At 39.5% G+C, this 17498-nt stretch overlaps 1 protein-coding gene across 1 annotated transcript in view; it reads right to left on the minus strand.

Annotated features, from left to right (window-relative positions):
* Positions 1-6879: 6879 nt before the first annotated feature.
* The window catches only part of HSPBAP1 (HSPB1 associated protein 1), a gene marked incomplete at both ends in the record, with an annotated part of 55522 nt that continues 44903 nt past the window's right edge, over positions 6880-17498 (minus strand). The window contains 4 exons of the mRNA XM_080696533.1: positions 6880-7404; positions 7532-7642; positions 14828-14911; positions 16668-16839. Coding sequence (XP_080552659.1) covers positions 6880-7404; positions 7532-7642; positions 14828-14911; positions 16668-16839 — 892 coding nt within the window. The remainder of the gene's footprint in view (positions 7405-7531; positions 7643-14827; positions 14912-16667; positions 16840-17498) is intronic.

The following is a 17498-nucleotide window of genomic DNA, read 5'->3' on the forward strand; positions in this document are numbered from 1 at the left end:
AATAGGGTCTCGATAAGATGCTGAGGATCTAGCAAAATTTCTGAGGCTGGCCTTGAACCTGCAATCCACCCATCTCAGCCTCCCAACTACAGGGATTATAGGCAGGCCTGTGCTACCATGCCTGACCCCACTTTTGCTTTTGTAGGATCCTCAGTGCAGAAAAAAAGGAAAATAAATGTTATACTTTGCAGCTAGACTAATATAAACATGAATGTGATTAAGGCTGGATTATATATTTTTTCTTTTTTTGTGTGTGGTACTGGAGATGGAGCCCACGGGCTTTTCTACCTCTGGGATACATTCCCAGACCTATTTTATGTTTTATTTGGAAACAGAGTCTCACTAAGTTTCTGAGAACCTAAGTAGCTGAGGCTGGCTTTGAACCTGCGTGATCCTCCTGTATCAGCCTCCCAAGTGCTGGGATTATAAGTGTGTGCCACCACACCCGGCTAGATTATATTTTTTTCTGATTTAAAAAAATTAAGGACTTCCGGGAAGATGGCGATGGAGAAAAGCGGGACTTACAAGCCCTGCTAACAACCAATCTCTATTACCACAAAATCAGCGCCTTTCATAGCCAGAAAACACCATCAGCAGAGAAACAAAAAATGTAATTACAAGGAACAGAAAAAAAGAGGGCTGGAAAAAACAAGACACCAGAAAGAAACCAGACCACAGTGCTGTGGCCGGAGCCACGGTGTGGAGCGGCAGGCACCACCATCTTCCCTTTCCGCACCAGGCCCCAGAGTGGGGAGGAACTCAGAACGGAGCTCAGAGCCACAGAGGAGATACACCCGCCTCAAGCCCGAGGACGCGGCAGCAGCGCCTTACTGCCGGCGGTAGCAGTGAGTTCACCAGGCAGCTCTAGACCAACGCACTCAACAGCCCACCAGGCTCCAGAGAGGAGCGGTGGACAGCGAGCCAAGGTGAGCAGCTGCGGATCAGCTGGGCGGAATTCAGCAGATTTTTCGGCGCAAAGAGCATCTAAAGCTCCCAGTGGCTGGGCTCAGCACACTCTGCTGGGACTCAGAGTGGAGCTCAAAACCAGAGAAGAAATACGCCAGCCTCACGGCGGAGGGCGTGGCAGCGGCGCCATATTGCCACCGGAGGCAGAAGCAGCGAATTCACCAAGTCCACTACTGCTCCATCAGCACACTCAACAACTGTGAGTCAAACTGCGCCCCCTAGAGGAGAAATCCCAGTACTGCTCTCCCAGGGACTTGACCCAGTGGGGGAGTGGCAGTGGCAGAGATATCACACCATAGGAGAACACCTAACCCGGCACCCCCCATGGTCTAAAGCAGCCTCGATTGACTCCCTGGCTCTGAGACTGCGATACAACCCAGTAAAGGAGTAGTGGTGACTGAGATACCACAGACTTGAGATCCAGAGCACCTTAAGTGAAGTCGTAGTGACCCAAGGGAAGAACCCAGAGAAGGCACAAACTTCCGAAATCATGAGAAAGAGGAATAACAATGGAGCAATGAATGCCCACAACCCCACAACATCAGAACCCAATAAAACAAATTCAGAGATTTCTAGAAGATCAAATCAGGAAAATAACTGTAGAAATAATAGAGGTGTTTCAAAAAGAATTCAGAGAGAGCTAAAAAGAGATAAAGGATGCAATTAATGAAGTAAAGGCCTCAATTCAAAGTACAAACAACCGATTAGACCACATGGAGAATAGAATCTCGCTCTTAGAAGATGATCACTCCAAAAATGAACGCATAGTTTCTAATTTAGAAAAAAAAATCCGACAGCAGGAATCTGACATTGAAGAAATATGGGCCCACTTTAAAAGAGCTAACCTAAGAATTATTGGAATAGAGGAGGGAAAAGAAAGTGAAACCAAAGGGATCAACAATCTCTTCAAGGAAGTAATAGCAGATTATTTTCCAAACATAGAGCAAGAGGTCGATACACAGGTCCAGGAAACTTATAGAACTACCTTTAGACAGGATCAGAGAAGAGGATCCCCATGCCACATAATTGTCAAAATGACCAATGTGGAAGCCAAGCAGAGAATCTTAAAGGCAACAAAAACAGGGCCAAATGACATTCAGAGGCAAACCAATTAGAATCACTCCAGACTTCCCAAACCAAGTCATGAGAGCCAGAAGGGCTTGGAGTAACATATTCCCAAATCTGAAAGAAAACAACTTCCAGCCAAACATTTCCTACCCAGCAAAACTTTCTATCAAATTAGATGGAGAAATAAGAAGCTTCCATGACAAACAGAAACTGAAGGAATTTTTGTCTTCAAAACCAGCGCTAGAGAAAATACTCAAAGAGATTAACTACAAAGAAGAAATAGGTAACGCACACCAGAACCAGAGAAACAAGATTTTCCATCCAACAGACAACTAAGATTGGTTTTCTGTGGAGATTCACTATTTATGTTAGTCTTCTACATATCTCTAAATTGTATGGTTTGCTTTTATTGTTTAGGATTTCTAGTTGGAATATTAATATACCTTCAGATAAAGCATTTGGAAATATTTTATCCCATTCTATCAGTAACTTTTAACTCTGTTTACATTGTCTTTGGATATACAATATTTTTTTTTTTATTTTTTTAGGGAGTTTGTTTACCCTTCTGTTGCCTGTGCCATTGAAATCATATCCAAGAAATCACTGCCAATTTCAATGTTGTGAGGTTTAATGACCCAGATTTTCTTCTAAAAGTTTATAGTCTTAAGATTTATATTTAGGTCTTTTATCTATTTTGAGTTAATATTTGTATATGGGATTAGGTAAGGGTCCAACTTTATTCTTTTCCATGTAATTATTATGTTTCAACAATATTTAGTTAAAAGATTATTATTTCTACCACCAAATGTTTGTGGAAACCTTGTCAAAAATAACTTGACAATATATGGAAGAATTTATCTCTAGGCTTTTATTTAACTCCAATGGTTTATATATCTGCCTTTAAAACAGTACTACACTGTTTCAATTATTGTAGCTTTATATGGTTTGAAATCATAAAATATACATCTTCTAACTTTGTTCTTTTTCGATATCATTTTGGGTATCTAGAGTCCATATTCCATATTAGGATAGATTTTTTCTGAAAAATAAATAAATAAATGTATGATAGTTTCAGCTATAAAAAAATATTCTCTGGTAAGAAAGAAAACAAAAAGAAATATTGAAATGTTATCTTTAAGTCATCAAAAGCTTGGTATCAGACAAATGAAACTGTTATGTGAGATTATCATTGTTAATTTTTGATAAATTAACAATGACATCTATAATACTAGATGTCAACCACTAAGCCAAGCATGGGAAGGAGGGATGAGATGGGAACGGGGTGGAGATCTGGTAGGGGCTAATTGGATGATGTGTGCATGTATGTCTACAAAATTTTTTTTTCACCCCAGTATGATATATGAATTCAGTGCACCAATAAAAAAAATTAAAATTAAAATTAAAAAAAAATTAAAAGCAGCCTGGCGTGATGGCGCACACTTGTAATCCCCGTGCTTGGGAGGCGGAGACAGGAGGATTGTGCAGGTTCGAAGCCAGTCTTGCTAGCTTGAGACCCTGTTTCCAAATAAAAATATAAAAATAGGTCTGGGAGTGTAGCCCGGAGGTAGAAGGGCTTCCAGGAACCCCAGTTCCACCAAAAAAGAAAAAAAGAAAAAAAAAAGAGAAAAATCCAGGCATGGTGGCTCGCTATAATCCCAATAATTCAGAGGGTGAGACAGGAATTGCAAGTTTATGACCAGCATAAACTTAGACCCTCTGCAACTTAGACCATTTCAAATTAAAAAAAAATAGTGCTGGGGGTATAGCTTAGTGGTAGAATGCCCCTGGGTTCAATCTCCAGTACCATTAAAAATAAACAAAAAATAAGACGGGCATGGTGGCACATGCTTGTAATCCCAGCATTTGGGAGGCTGAGACTAAAGGATCACAGTTCACAAATAGCCTCAGCTACTTAGTGGGCCCTCCGTAACTTAGTGAGACCCTGTTTCAAAATAAGAATAAAAAACAGGGTAGAAGGTATAGCTTGGAGGTCGAATAACCCTGGGTTTAATCCCCAGACCCGCAAAATAAATAAATAAATATATAAATAAATAAATATATAAATAAATAAATAAATAAAATAAAGCACTAGGGGTATAGTTCAGAAGTAAAATTTCCCTGGGTTCAATCTCTGGCACCCAAAAACAAAAAAAAATATTTACAAAAGTTTGTGTGGACTCTGAAAGCATCATGGCCCCTCACCGTGGATTTTTATTCTTTAACTCCTCTGGCCTCTGAAGGGTCAAAGTATTTATCTGCTACTTGGCATCACTCACTCAGGCATGCTCATCTGCGAGGCGCAGGACATGTGCTGACGAAGTGGGGACCAGCTCCACTGGTGGCCAACAGCCTCCGCCTTCCACTCTGTTCTACCATGGCCCTTTGTAGATGGGCCAGCAACTCTAGCTGCATGATCATCTCTATGAAGTCAGGAAGTTATCTGCCATCACCCATTTATACTTAGAAATCCATTTATATCAATGTCTTAACTCTGTTCCCAGGCCTCGGCATGTCAGAATCTATTACCTCTAACTAAATGAAAGGCTTTCTCTCAGGAGGGCTATCCAATCTTTCTGACCCTGACCTACATTAAGTACATTTTAAATAAGGCTCAATACATATGCAGAATAACCAAAAAGTTTCATGATAAATCTACTTATCCTAAAAAAAATGTTCAGGAGATGTTTCATAAAATAATGCTTACACTTACTATTTTAAATCACTGAAGTGATCTATAGATAATTCTGAGTATTTTAATAATTTTGAAGTCATTGTATTCTATGCTAATCTCAAGCTCTAAAATTTTGACTCATTAATGACTCACAACAATAGGAATATACCTACTAAGAACAAGAGAAATCTTACCTGTGACCACATCCTCTGTTCCTATGTATTTGATGATCTCTCTTTAATCTGTTTTGTCAAATTTTTAATAAGCATCTATCTATGTGCTGGGCATTGATTGAAGCTCTTAATCAAAACAAAACCCCTACTATCATGGAGTTACATTCTGATTGGAAAAGATAAATAATAATCAAATAAGTAGGTAAATTAATAGTAGTGTTGGATAATTCTCCTGGGGACCTTAAACTGATGCAGTTCTTAGGAATAACTGCAGAATGTATTGGGAATTCAAAGTCCTGGGGAGGGGGCAAGGGTTATTAGAATGGCCTTGCTCCTGACCTAGTCTTCAAAACAGAATGTTATTCAATGCTTTTGAGTCAGCACGTCATATAGCCTCCAAGGGACCTAATTCAGGGCAGGCCAATTTCTAGGGTCTCTCAGCAATTGGGGCACATGCAGATGACGATACTTCCGGATAGGTAGCTTTCTTGGCCTTGAGGAATGGGTTTACAACAGATCCTGGCCTTCTACTGTCCCCTGCTACCTATCCATAAGTAATAAATCTGCCTCATGTAACTTGTTGGGTATGTGGGTGTTGCTTCACTGGATTCAGTAAGTTGGTATCCAGTACATAGTTAATTTGCTTCACAGATATGGCAAATGCCACAGGAGGACTCTTTCCCTGGGCCTGCTCACTTAACAATGCCATCTTTCTCCCTCCCTCCTTTTCTCCAAGAAGGCATATACTTTCTTTAGATTTGATAACACCTTCAGTGCGAGGACAGGACAGGGTCAGTAGTTCTTCCCAATAGGTGACCTCATGTATTTTTTGTTGTGCTTTGCCTGCCTTTCTCTATTTCTTTCTTTCTTTCTTTCTTTCTTTCTTTCTTTCTTTCTTTCTTTCTTTCTTTCTTTCTTTCTTTCTTTCATACTGGGGGTAGAACCTAGGAGCATTCTACCTCTGAGCTACACTCCAGCCCTTTGTATTTTATTTCAAAACAGGGGGTCACTAAGTTTGCGAGGTTAGTCTCAAACCTATGATATTTCTATCTCAGTCTCCCAAGTACTGAGATTACAGGCATGTACTACCACACTCATCTCTGCTGTGCATTTGTTTCATGCATGGTTTCTGAGATCAATATGCTATATAATTTCTATGTAACTCAGAGGTAGAATGCCCATTGGTTCAATCCCCAGTACCACAAAACAAAAATAAAAACACAAAAAACTATCCTCCAAACACAGTAATGAGGCTGGGCTCAATCTCACTTAACTAAGCTTTTGGTCGTTGTTTCAGGGCTCAGCAGTATCTAGTTCTCTCTAGTTCCAGGACTGTTATTCCTAGATGCCCCATTCTTCCACAGAAAGGATTCATACTGGACCCCCCACCTGCATTCTTCCTGCTTGTTATTCTGCTCTGGATGACATGGATTAGCCAGTGAGAATTCTGCAGGTGTGCGAAGTAAGATCACCTCAGATCCAAGCAAGAATCTATCCAATGGCTCCATCAGATCAGGAGTTGGCAAACCTTTTCTGTAAAGGGACAAATAGTAAATATTTTTGGTTTTCTGGCCCAGTCTCTGTCAATATTCAATTCTGCCAGTATAACACTAAACATGCCACAGACTGTATGAAATGAATGGCATGGGTGTGTTCCAATAAAACTTTATTTATAAAACCAAGCAGCAGGCTGATCCCTGGTGAAGGTGATGGAGAGCTAGCTTCTTGCTGAAAATACCTGAGCCTTATATTTGAGAAGGCTGAAAGGCTGAGACTAAGGAGAAAAGGAAAAGGAATTGGGAAAAGAAGGCCTACAAACAAAAGGAACCAGCTTGGCCAAAGAGCAACGTGTATGAAAGAAGATGGCAAGTAAGGAAACCAAGTACATTTACAAATGTGCAAACTGGCCTTTTGCTGGTCCATTTTTTAAAAAATTTTGAAAGCACATTAGTTAAAAATGTATTTTAAAAATGCTATCTGAAAAGTCATCCTCTGATAGAATCACAGGCTTCTTCCTTGTATCAAAAGTTGTGCCACCATCCTGGTTACTTGTGGATTCACCAAGCAGTCCAGCAAGTCATCAGTAGAAACAAATGTCCGAGCAGGGGCAGTGGCCCTGTGTGACGCCATTTGTTCCCTGGCTGCACCGTCACCGGTGCTCACGGTTTGCTGCCCCTCAGCACAACACAACTGTGCCACGTGTTTCCCACCTCGGTCTCTGCCATCACTTTCAAAGGAGCCTCCTCTTCCTGCAGGTGGTTCTTCCAATCTCGGTGGTACGAGGACCAGGTTAGGGCCAAAGGGGCTGGCTGCCACCTGTTTCCTGCTAGCCGTGGTTAAGTCCCGGCTACGTTTTGGTTCCACCACCATGTGGTTGCACATGTTTAATTCTTCCTTTTGCATGCTCTCCCCATTTGTTCTCAGCACTTGCTTTTCTACTACCTTAGATGTTGTGTAATGATCAAAAAAGGAAGAAACAGCTGCATTTAAGTAGTAACAATTGACTTCATGGGATGTTTCTTCAACCTAAGGAACAAGAAATAACACTTTAGAGTGGCTCCATACATTTAGTTAAAGTGGAAAATGAATGTTCTAGCCATGGTTGTTTACTACAGAAAACCAACAGCTGTGACAGGAACCAGACACGGCCTACCTCGGTGGGGTTTAACCAAGCCCTGGTATTGTGCGGATCCTCTGCAGTTTTCAGTGCACACACGAGCATGCGGGTGATGGCCTCTTCCACCCGGGCTAGGTGGTCCTCTTCCTAAATTGAGATTAACAAACAACAACAAAAACACAACAGTTTATCATTTGTCTCTGTATTTCATGCTTAAAAAAGAGGATAGAATCTCTTTTAACTATACACCACATTCTCCATTAATATAAGTATTATGCTTAAGCTCCAGGGAAAAGGCAATTGAGAAAGAGCTGTGTTGTATTTAGATTTAAAATATCCTTCCAAAGCTTATGTGTTGAAAGCAAGTGTCCAGAGGTGGAGCGTGGCTGGAGGTGTCATGGGGTACAGTTCTGAAGACTTTATATGTCTGCAGGCCCTCTCCCTCATCTCTTTGTCTGTCTGTCTGTCTGTCTGTCTGTCTGTCTGTCTGTCTGTCTGTCTCTCTGCTTTTAGCCATCAAGATGTATAAGAGCCATCCCTCTGCCACACGTGCTGTAGCTGCCCCCACTGCCTCCGCGTTTGTGCATCACAGCTGCCCCTATGATCTGAAACTGTGAGCCCCAATAGACTTTTCATCCTCTAAGTTGTTCCTGTTGGGTATTTTGGTCACTGTGTTTCACCTGACTGAAATACCATGAAACTGACAAAAGAGAGTCTGCTATTCCAAGTAGTGGGGAAATGCAGATCCACAAAGAAGTCTTACTGATAGTGGGAGTTCAAACCAATAGAGATATTTGAGAACACATCGGTATCATCTCAATTTGAGTACTGTGTATATTACAGGCCAGCAACACGACTCCTAGGGACCCCAGAGAACTCTTGTGTTCCAGGAGACATATACTACAACATTCTGTTCTGTTGAGCTTTAAAGTAATTCAAGTATATATCAACCGAACAGGGAATAATGAATAAACTGTGGTGGTACCTTAACATAAGAGAATATTAAACCACAGTGAAAACGAGGGGAAGGCCACATGTGACAAAACAGATGAACCTCAGAAGCACAGTACTGAGTGTGTGTGTGCGATACTGGGGATGGAACCCAGGAGCATTCTATCTGAGGTATACTCTCAGCCCTTTTTTCATTTATTGTTTTGAAACAGGGTCTTCCTAGGTTGCTGAGAGTCTCCCTACATTGCTGAGGCTGTTCTTAAACCTGTGATCTTCTTGTAGCAGCCTCCCAAGTACTGGTATTACACACATGTGTCACCATGCCTTAGCAGAGAATTTAAAAAGACAAACCCCCATGATGAGACACCAATTCACACTAGGATAGTTATAATAATTAATAATAATAATAATAATAATAATAATAATAATAAAGGTATTAACAAGTGTTGGTGAGGATGGTGAAAAAGCCAGAATCTTCACACATTCCTGGAAGAAATATATAATTGTGTAGCTGCTTTGGAAAATAGCCCAGAAGTTCAATAGGCTAAACACAGAATTAACTAACATGTGATAATTGTGAGTTAAGTTGGATATGCTGTGTGCCTGGTCTAGTCTAAGATGTTGCTGTGAAGATATTTCAATGATGCTATTAGAATTTACAATCAGTTGACTTCAAATTAAACACACACACACACACACACACACACACACACACACACACACACACATCACCCTCAAATGTGAGTGGTCCTCATTCCATCACAAGAGGGCCTTCAGAACAAAAACAGGTTTTCCAGAGAAGGAATTCTGCCTCAAGACTACAACAGAAACCTTGCATGAGTCTCCAGTCCTTCAATCAGTCCTATAGATTTCAGATTTCAGACTGCAGCTCCAACTCTTGCCTGAGTTTCCAGCCTGCCAGCCTGCCCTGCAAATTTCAAAAATTCAGACTTGCCAGCTCCTACAATTAAGTAAGCCAATTCCTTACAGCAAACCTCAAATTCTCTCTCTTCACACTCTACACACTACACATACACACACACACACACACACACACACACACACACACCTATCATATAAGTATAGAAATCAATTATCTATATAATATCTAGGAATGGAGTTGCTAAGTCAAATGGTTATCAGTCAAGGTTTCCCAGATAAATAGAATTGATAAAAGATATAGATAAATATATAGATATGCCATACACCATTAGATTCACCATACACCAAAAGAGTCATCAATGTTGTACCATGTGTCAGTACTTCAATCCTTACGATGACTGTACAATATCCACTGCTTACATGTACCACATTTTGCTTATTCACTCATCAGTTGATGTGTTCTGTTCATTTTTGGCTATTATAAATAATGCATCTGTGAACATTTGTGTACAGGTATTCTGTATGAATACATACTTTCATTTTTCTTGGGTAAACAACTAAGAATGGAATTTCTGGGTCATGCAGTTTATCAGTCTTAGTTCTCCAAAGAAAGAGAACCAACAGACTATGTAGACAGACATACAGGTAATACAATTGTTTTGCTTAAGAAATAGAATGAAATTGTCCAAATTATGTTACTTGCATGTATGAATACGTCACAATGAAATCACAATGAAATTGTACTCTGTATAATTATATGTACCAATAAAAAATAAAAAAGAAAGAGAATAAAGGTAGTGGAAGGAAAAGAGAGAGGGCTGGGGTAAAGCAAAAACTGATCTCAGTTTAGGTGATGCATTCACTGATATTCCTTATAGTATCCTTTATATCTTGCAAATGTATTACATATATTCTTTTGCATGTATACCTATAATAAAAACTTAATTAAACGAAAAACTATAAGAATGAGAGAAACGCCTTTAAAAATTAACAAAAATATTTTCAAAAAGGGTTGGAAAAATACTGTTAAATAAAAACATTTCAGCTAGGCATATTGGCACATGCTTTTAATTCCAGTATTTGGGAAGCTTGAGACAGGAGGATCGCATGTTTGAGAACAGCCTTAGCAAGTAGTGAGACTCTCATTAACCTAGTGAGCCCTGTTTCAAAATAAAAACAAAATTGGGCTGGGGCTTAGCTTGGAGATAGAATGCCCTGGCTTCAATCCCCAGTACCCCCCAAAAAATACATTTCAATACTAAAAAAAAGTAAGGAGGGGCCAGGTGTCGTGGGGCATCCTTGTAATCCCAGTACTTGGGAGGCTGAGACAGGAGGACCACAGGTTCATAGCCAGCCTTAATACTTCAATCTTTGTGATGATTGTACAATATATAGCAACTTAGTGAGGCTCCCAGCAACTCAGTGAGATCCTGTTTCCAAATAAAAAAATAGGTCTAGGAGTGTAGCCCAGAGATAGAAGGCCCTGGGTTCTGTTCCCAGGATAGATAGATAGATAGATAGATAGGTAGGTAGATAGATAGATAGGAGATAAAAAGGATGAAAGGAGCCTACTGAGAATGTACTTAATACCCAGAGAATTTAAGAATGGACACAATTTGTATTTCTTTCAGAGAATCTCAGAATAGAGGACCATTGTATCACCTTTGTAGAACAAGGATCTCTACTATTTTCCTGGTCTATGTGACTCACAACAGAAATATCAAAACCTGGATAGCTTAAGATCCCTAAGTATGACAAGCTTTAAAACCTAAGAGCTTAGCAGGGCGTGGTGGCGCATGCTTGTAATCCCCATGCTTGGGAGGTGGAGACAGGAAGCTCATGCTGGTTCAGAGCCAGCTGTGCTGGCTTAAGAGACCCTGTTCCAAATAAAAAATATAAAAATAGGTCTGGGAGTGTAGCCTGGAGGTAGAAGGGCTTCCAGGGACTCCAATACCACCAAAAATAAATAAATAAATAAAAAAAAAAAACCTAAGAGCGTTATGGAACTAAATTTGTCAACAAGAAGGAATTACAGTGCAATACTTGAAGAGAAAATGATAGAAGCAACACATTACTAAAACCCTTTCTGCATTATAGTTTTGAAAGAAAGAAAGAAAGGAAGAAAAGTTTTTAAACTGTGAAGTATACAAAAGAAGTTAAAGAAGTAACTGGAGTCTTAGTGTATTGAAAGGCAGAAATTATCCACTTTATATCAGCATCAAGTCCTTAGGTACCAAACATCTAAGCAACAACTGGAAGTCTCTCTATAATCAATGCTACTAATCCCCTAGAAAATTTAGAAGGGAAAATCAAACAGTTTTTTTTGTGTGTGTGTGTGACACTGGGGATTGAAGCCAGAAGTATTCTATCTCTGAGCTACACCCCTAACTGAATTTTATTTTTTATTTTGAAAAGATCTTGCTAAATTGCTGAGGCTGGCCTCAAACCTGCAAATCTCCCAAGTCCTGGGATTACAGGTGTGCACCACCATGCCCAGATAATAACCTTTTAAAAAGACCACAATGAAGTATTTCAAACTACTGAGGCCATGTAAATTCAATATGAACAAACAGTATCCTACAGTACCCTAAAAAAGAGTACATCACAACCACGTTGGATTTGTTCCAGAAATTAAGGATGAGCCAATATTAAAACATCAGTTGATATAGTAACTGCAATGCCAGACTTTTACTAAAGAGTAATAGTATATGATTGTCTTCAGCTGCTTAAAGGGCATTCCACAAAATTCAATACCCTTTCATAATTTTGAAAACAATAAACCATATTGAAATAAGAATTGATGGCCAGGCATGGTGGAGCATGCTTGTTATCCCCACGCTTGGGAGGTGGAGACATCAGGATCGCGTTGGTTCCGAGCCAGTCTCGCTGGCTTAAGAGGCCCTGTATAAAAAGTAAAAATAAAAAGTATAAAATAGGTCTGGGAGTGTAGCCTAGAGGTAGAAGGGCTTCCAGGAACCCCAGTACCACCAAAAAAAAAAAAAAGAATAAGAACTGATGAATACTTAATATGATAAAACATATACACAACTCAGTCCCAGATCTGGCATTTTACTTACAGAGAAGTTACCAAAAAATTCTTTCTAAATTCAGAAACAAAACAAGGATACCCACTACCATCATTATTCATTACTGAAGTACTAGCCAGTGTCGTCAGACAAAAGAAATCTATCACAGGTAAACAAATTAGAAAGGAAGAGGAAAAACTATCTTAATTTTCAGGTAATCTGAGAGATGCCTGAGAACCAAGAAAGTCATACAAAATTACAACAAAACAATTCAAGTTAACACTAAATATCCACCATATATACCAACAATATCCTGTAAGAAGATATGAGAGTCTGGGTATGGTGGTGCACACCTGTAATATCAGTCTTTGGAGATCGAGACAGGAGATCACAGGCTTGGGGCCAGCCTCAGTAACTTGGCAAAACTCTCTCTATAAAAAAAAAAAAAAAAAAAAAGACTGGGGATGTAGCTCAGTGGTAGAATGCCTCCGAGTTCAATCTACAATACCCACTCACCCCCAAAGAAAATAAGGGGAAAGAATATTTTACTTTATAAACAGAAAAAAAAAAGATGAAATACTCAGGAATAAGCTTTAAAAAGAAATGCAGAAAGTCTAAGTGTAGAAAACTTTAGAATACTCCTATAATAAGGAAACCTAGACTTGGGCAAGTCAAAGGTATCTTGTTCTTAGGACAATTTAACATCATAAAGCTGACATGAAACAATATGAATTGAGTCAAAGTATCAGTAGGTATTTTTTTTTCCTGAAGCTAGACAAGTTGATTTTAAAGATCATATGAAAAAATAAATGCATGGATATCTGGGGCGATACTTCAATAGAAAAGCAATGAGTGAAGTTAGTCTTTCGGGTATTAAAGGGGCACAGTGTACCATCTCTCTGAATAAAGCAGAGTGGAAGTGAAGAGTCAGGCAGATGGAAGAAACAGACCTAGCTACTTATGGGCATTTATTATGTGACTGAGGTAACGTTTCAGATCACAGGGGAAAAGTAGAAAAAAAAAGATCTCTGATGATCCAATAACCATTTGGAAAAATATAAAATTAGACCTCAACTTTACACTATATATTAGCAATAATTTTTAACTGGATAAGAGATCTAAATACAAACACAAAACAATCCAAACTCTAAAAGAAAGCATTGGTAAATTCCTTTATGACCTGAAAAAGGGAAATTCTGTGTGTGTGTGTGTGTGTGTGTGTGTGTGTGTGTGTGTGTGACTAGGGATTGAACCCAGCGCATTCTACCTCTGAGCTATACCCCCAGCCCTATTTGTTTTTTATTTTTATTTTTATTTTTAAACAGGGTCTTACTAAGTTGCAGAGGACCTCGAGTTCTGAGGCTGGCCTTGAATTACAAGGGTGTGCCACCACGTCCAGCTAGAGGAAATTTTTCTATGATTCAAAAACCCAAACTGCAGCCTGACAACACATCCTGCCTGCGAGGCTGTGGAGAAGCAGGCGACCTTACACACTGCTGTTGGTGATGCACAGCAGCACCCTCACAGTGGAGCGAAACTGAGCAAAACTGAGCAAAACTAAAATTATCCTACGACTTGGCAAACCCGCTTCTAAGACTCTCTCCTGATGATATACTTTAGTAAATAAAAACAAAAACAAAAAACATGCACAAGATTATTCATCAACATTACTTATAATTATAAAACATTAGAAAAGACCCAAACATCCATCCACAGAGGGTCTGCTAAATAACAGTGGAATATCCACACAGCACACAACAGGATTCTACACACTATTTAGAAAGAAATGGTAATTTCTCTGTACTATCATAGAGGCAAATTCACGGTGTCATTGTTAAATTAAAAAAAAAACAAGGCACAGAATACTATAAATAGTTTATTACTTCCCATATAAGAGAGGGGAGAAAGAAAGAATAAATATGAATAAGTATATCAGTAAGTATATAGAGTATATAAATATACTTATAAATGTATTTTTAAAGTATATAAGCATAAGTACTTTATGCACATATTAATATATATATTCATTTACACATACGTATGTTTACAGAAAAGGACACACTGGAATGATAAGCTAGAAACAAATAAAAATTAGAGAGAGGCAGAAGCATGAGCATAACAGGCAGTTTTGTAATCATCAAATATAGTAGGCAACAAAAACTAAGCACAGCATGTTGGTGGGAAAAGGTTTGATTCAGTCAGGCCCAACACCATTTTCCTAACAACACTGATGGAGGGAAAGAACCCTGCAATCAATGCCAGGGCCTACTGTGTGTCCTTTAAAGAAAGAGAGTGTGACACATCACTAAAGATCTGCTTCCAATACGCATATATCAACAGATGACAGAATCCCAGCACATCTAAACTAACCCTGGAGTGTTGGTTAAAGAAAACCCATCACCAAATTTTATAAATAAGCTTTGCATATCTTAAAAGCAGGGACTTTATTTTTAAAAGGACAACAAAAAAGTACCAGTTCAATCCATGAGTTTATACTGACAGTGACGGGATCAATGGATTCTACGTAATGCCACCAGTGTCTGGGAACAAAGAGAACCTGAAAACCAAACAGAAACTGGTTAGCACAGGAGAAGGACATTTCATTTTGTCAGAGTCTGACCTAAGTGAGGCTGCTGGGAAAAGGAACAAAAGGAATTCTGCGCTGAAGGGAGAGGAAAACCATGATCTCTTTTTCCTTTTATTGCTTTCTTTGTTGACAAGTTGTACAAAGGATTCTACTAGCTTCTCTCCTCTCCTTATCCCGAGGCTTCTTTGTCCATATTTACATTTAGTAAAAGCTAAGATTCTAATTTTTCCTTCTTCCTATGGCAAAATAGTTGTATACATTCTGAGAAAAGGGACAAGCAAAAGTGCAGGACATGGTTTGTCTTTTCACAGTTCAAATCCAGCCAATGACGAAGACAGTGCATAGAAAGGTGGCACACGTGTACAACAGAGGATGTTGGGTGCTTGAGGAATTCAAAAGCTGGAGAAGCTTGAATTAGGGAGGCCAGGGACAACTTGCATGGAAGAAGTGTGATTTGAAGCAAGCCTAGGAGAGAAATTAGAGAAAAGAATGAAGGAGAAGTGACAAGACAGAGGAGGTGGGACTGCTGAGGAACAGCGAGAAAGCTTGAGAGGGGGTAACGGGAGACTCAGTGGGAGAACTGGTGAGAACCAGTGGAGGACACAGAATTCAGAATGAAGACTGTGGATTTCATCCTATAGGTATCAAGAGCCACTGAGAAATCCTGAGTAGGAAGATGGCATATGCCATCTTAATAGAGTGTGTGGGAAGGACAGGAGATTCTCGCTCCAAGTGAAAATAACCCAACGTCTTTCAACTGATGAATGAATGAATACATATGGTATAAATCTATACAACAGAATATTATTCAACAAAAACGAATGAAGTGCTAGAAACATTCTACAACGTGGGAAACTCTTGAAAATATGCTCTGATAAAGAAGCCAGACATAAACGGCTATAAACTTTACAGCTGTACTTATGTGAGATGTCCAAATTGGCCATTTTATGAAGACAGAAAATAATTGAGTGGTTTCCAGAGCCTGGGGGGGAAAGGTGTTAATGACGCTAATGGTTGAAGTAACTTGGTCAAATAGAATCATTTGAGTTGGTAGTGCCTGATTGTGAAGGAAGCAAGAAAAAGCCTGGGAGAAGGGAGCAAAGGAAGGAAGACAGGCAGTGAAGAGCAATAATTGAGGAAATAAAGTCTCCTTAAAGGACAAAAAAAACTTTTTAAATAGCTAAAAAAAATCAGATAGCAAGTGCCAATGTTGTAAAGGAAAAATTCCCCTCTGGGTAGCACACTAAGTACAATACCTTTAGAAATGTTTCAGGGATAGTCCACCCATTCTTGCTCTGGAAAAAAAAAACCCACTCAATTCATTTTGCTTCATTAGGCCCACTGCCTGGGAGCCTTCCAACCTGTCTTCATGTGTCTGGGCTCAGTTCTATTGTAGTTGAACACATATTAACTGTTAATATATATTCCAGAGATGCTCCAGTACCCAGGCTTTGACACTTTGAGCCGGAATGGAAATAGCTCCAAAGTCTATTCTCCTCTTCACCAGTAGGAGGAGCTGTGTTCCCATCTCCTTTCCAGGAGTGGGGAAAGCGGAGATAAACATATGTGTCTGAAGGCCAGAGTTGGAAAAGATACCCTCAATAGCAGAGCCGCAAGGAGGAAACCATTCTCGTCTGTACTGAGGGGAAACACATGCATAAGGACTTCAGAGAATTATAGCTGTGATGTCCACTGACAGGCCATCAATGTTTTAAAGCTCCATTACCTGTCCTGGGCTCAGCGTGATCGTATGTCTTTGAGCTTTCAGGAACTGAGGAAAACGCTTTAAATCAGGATTGACAACATTGATTTTACTGAACACGCTAGATTCTTCATAAGGAATTCTAGTTGGATAAAGGAAAGGAGTATCTTCAGGAGGAAAGAGATGCCACCTTTTCCTAATTAAAGAAAATAAGACACAAGTTAATACTAAACCTGAGATAAAAACATGTAAGGCAGCAGCAGTAAAATGCTTATTTTTGCTTAAATTCAATTGCTAGGAGAACACAGGTACCTGGTTGGTCTCTCATTCACTACTGGAATCCCCTCTGCTGGTGGAAGGTGCCTTGTTAAGTGTGGGTATTTCATGTCCTCTACTTCCCAAGGCAGCCCCTTTCATGCTGATTTGAGATGCCTTTCACATCTCAAATCAAAGTTGGTCTCTGCATACACTATTTTGACTCCTGATTCTGGAGCTATCAGAATAATCCCTCCCCTTTCATATTTCTGTATTGTCTTATCTAGAGTAAACACCCACAGTTTCATCTATCAATTTGCTTCTAGATTTCTCTTTATCTGGGCTATACATTTCTTTAAGTTAAACATTTGTTAAGTTAACCCATGCTGGGCGTGGTGGCACACGCTTGTTATCCCCGTGCTTGGGAGGCTGAGACAGGAGGATCGCTCAGGTTCGAAGCCAGCCTCGCTGGCTTAAGAGACCCTATTTCCAAATAAAATAAAAAATAGGTCTGGGAGAGTAGCCTGGAGGTAGAAGGCCCCTGGGTTCCATCCCAAGTACCACCAAAAAAAAAAAAAAAAAAAAAAAAAAAAAGTTAAC

This window comes from Muscardinus avellanarius (assembly GCF_963383645.1).
Source record: "Muscardinus avellanarius genome assembly, chromosome: 5".
NCBI classification, from domain to species: Eukaryota; Metazoa; Chordata; class Mammalia; order Rodentia; family Gliridae; genus Muscardinus; species Muscardinus avellanarius.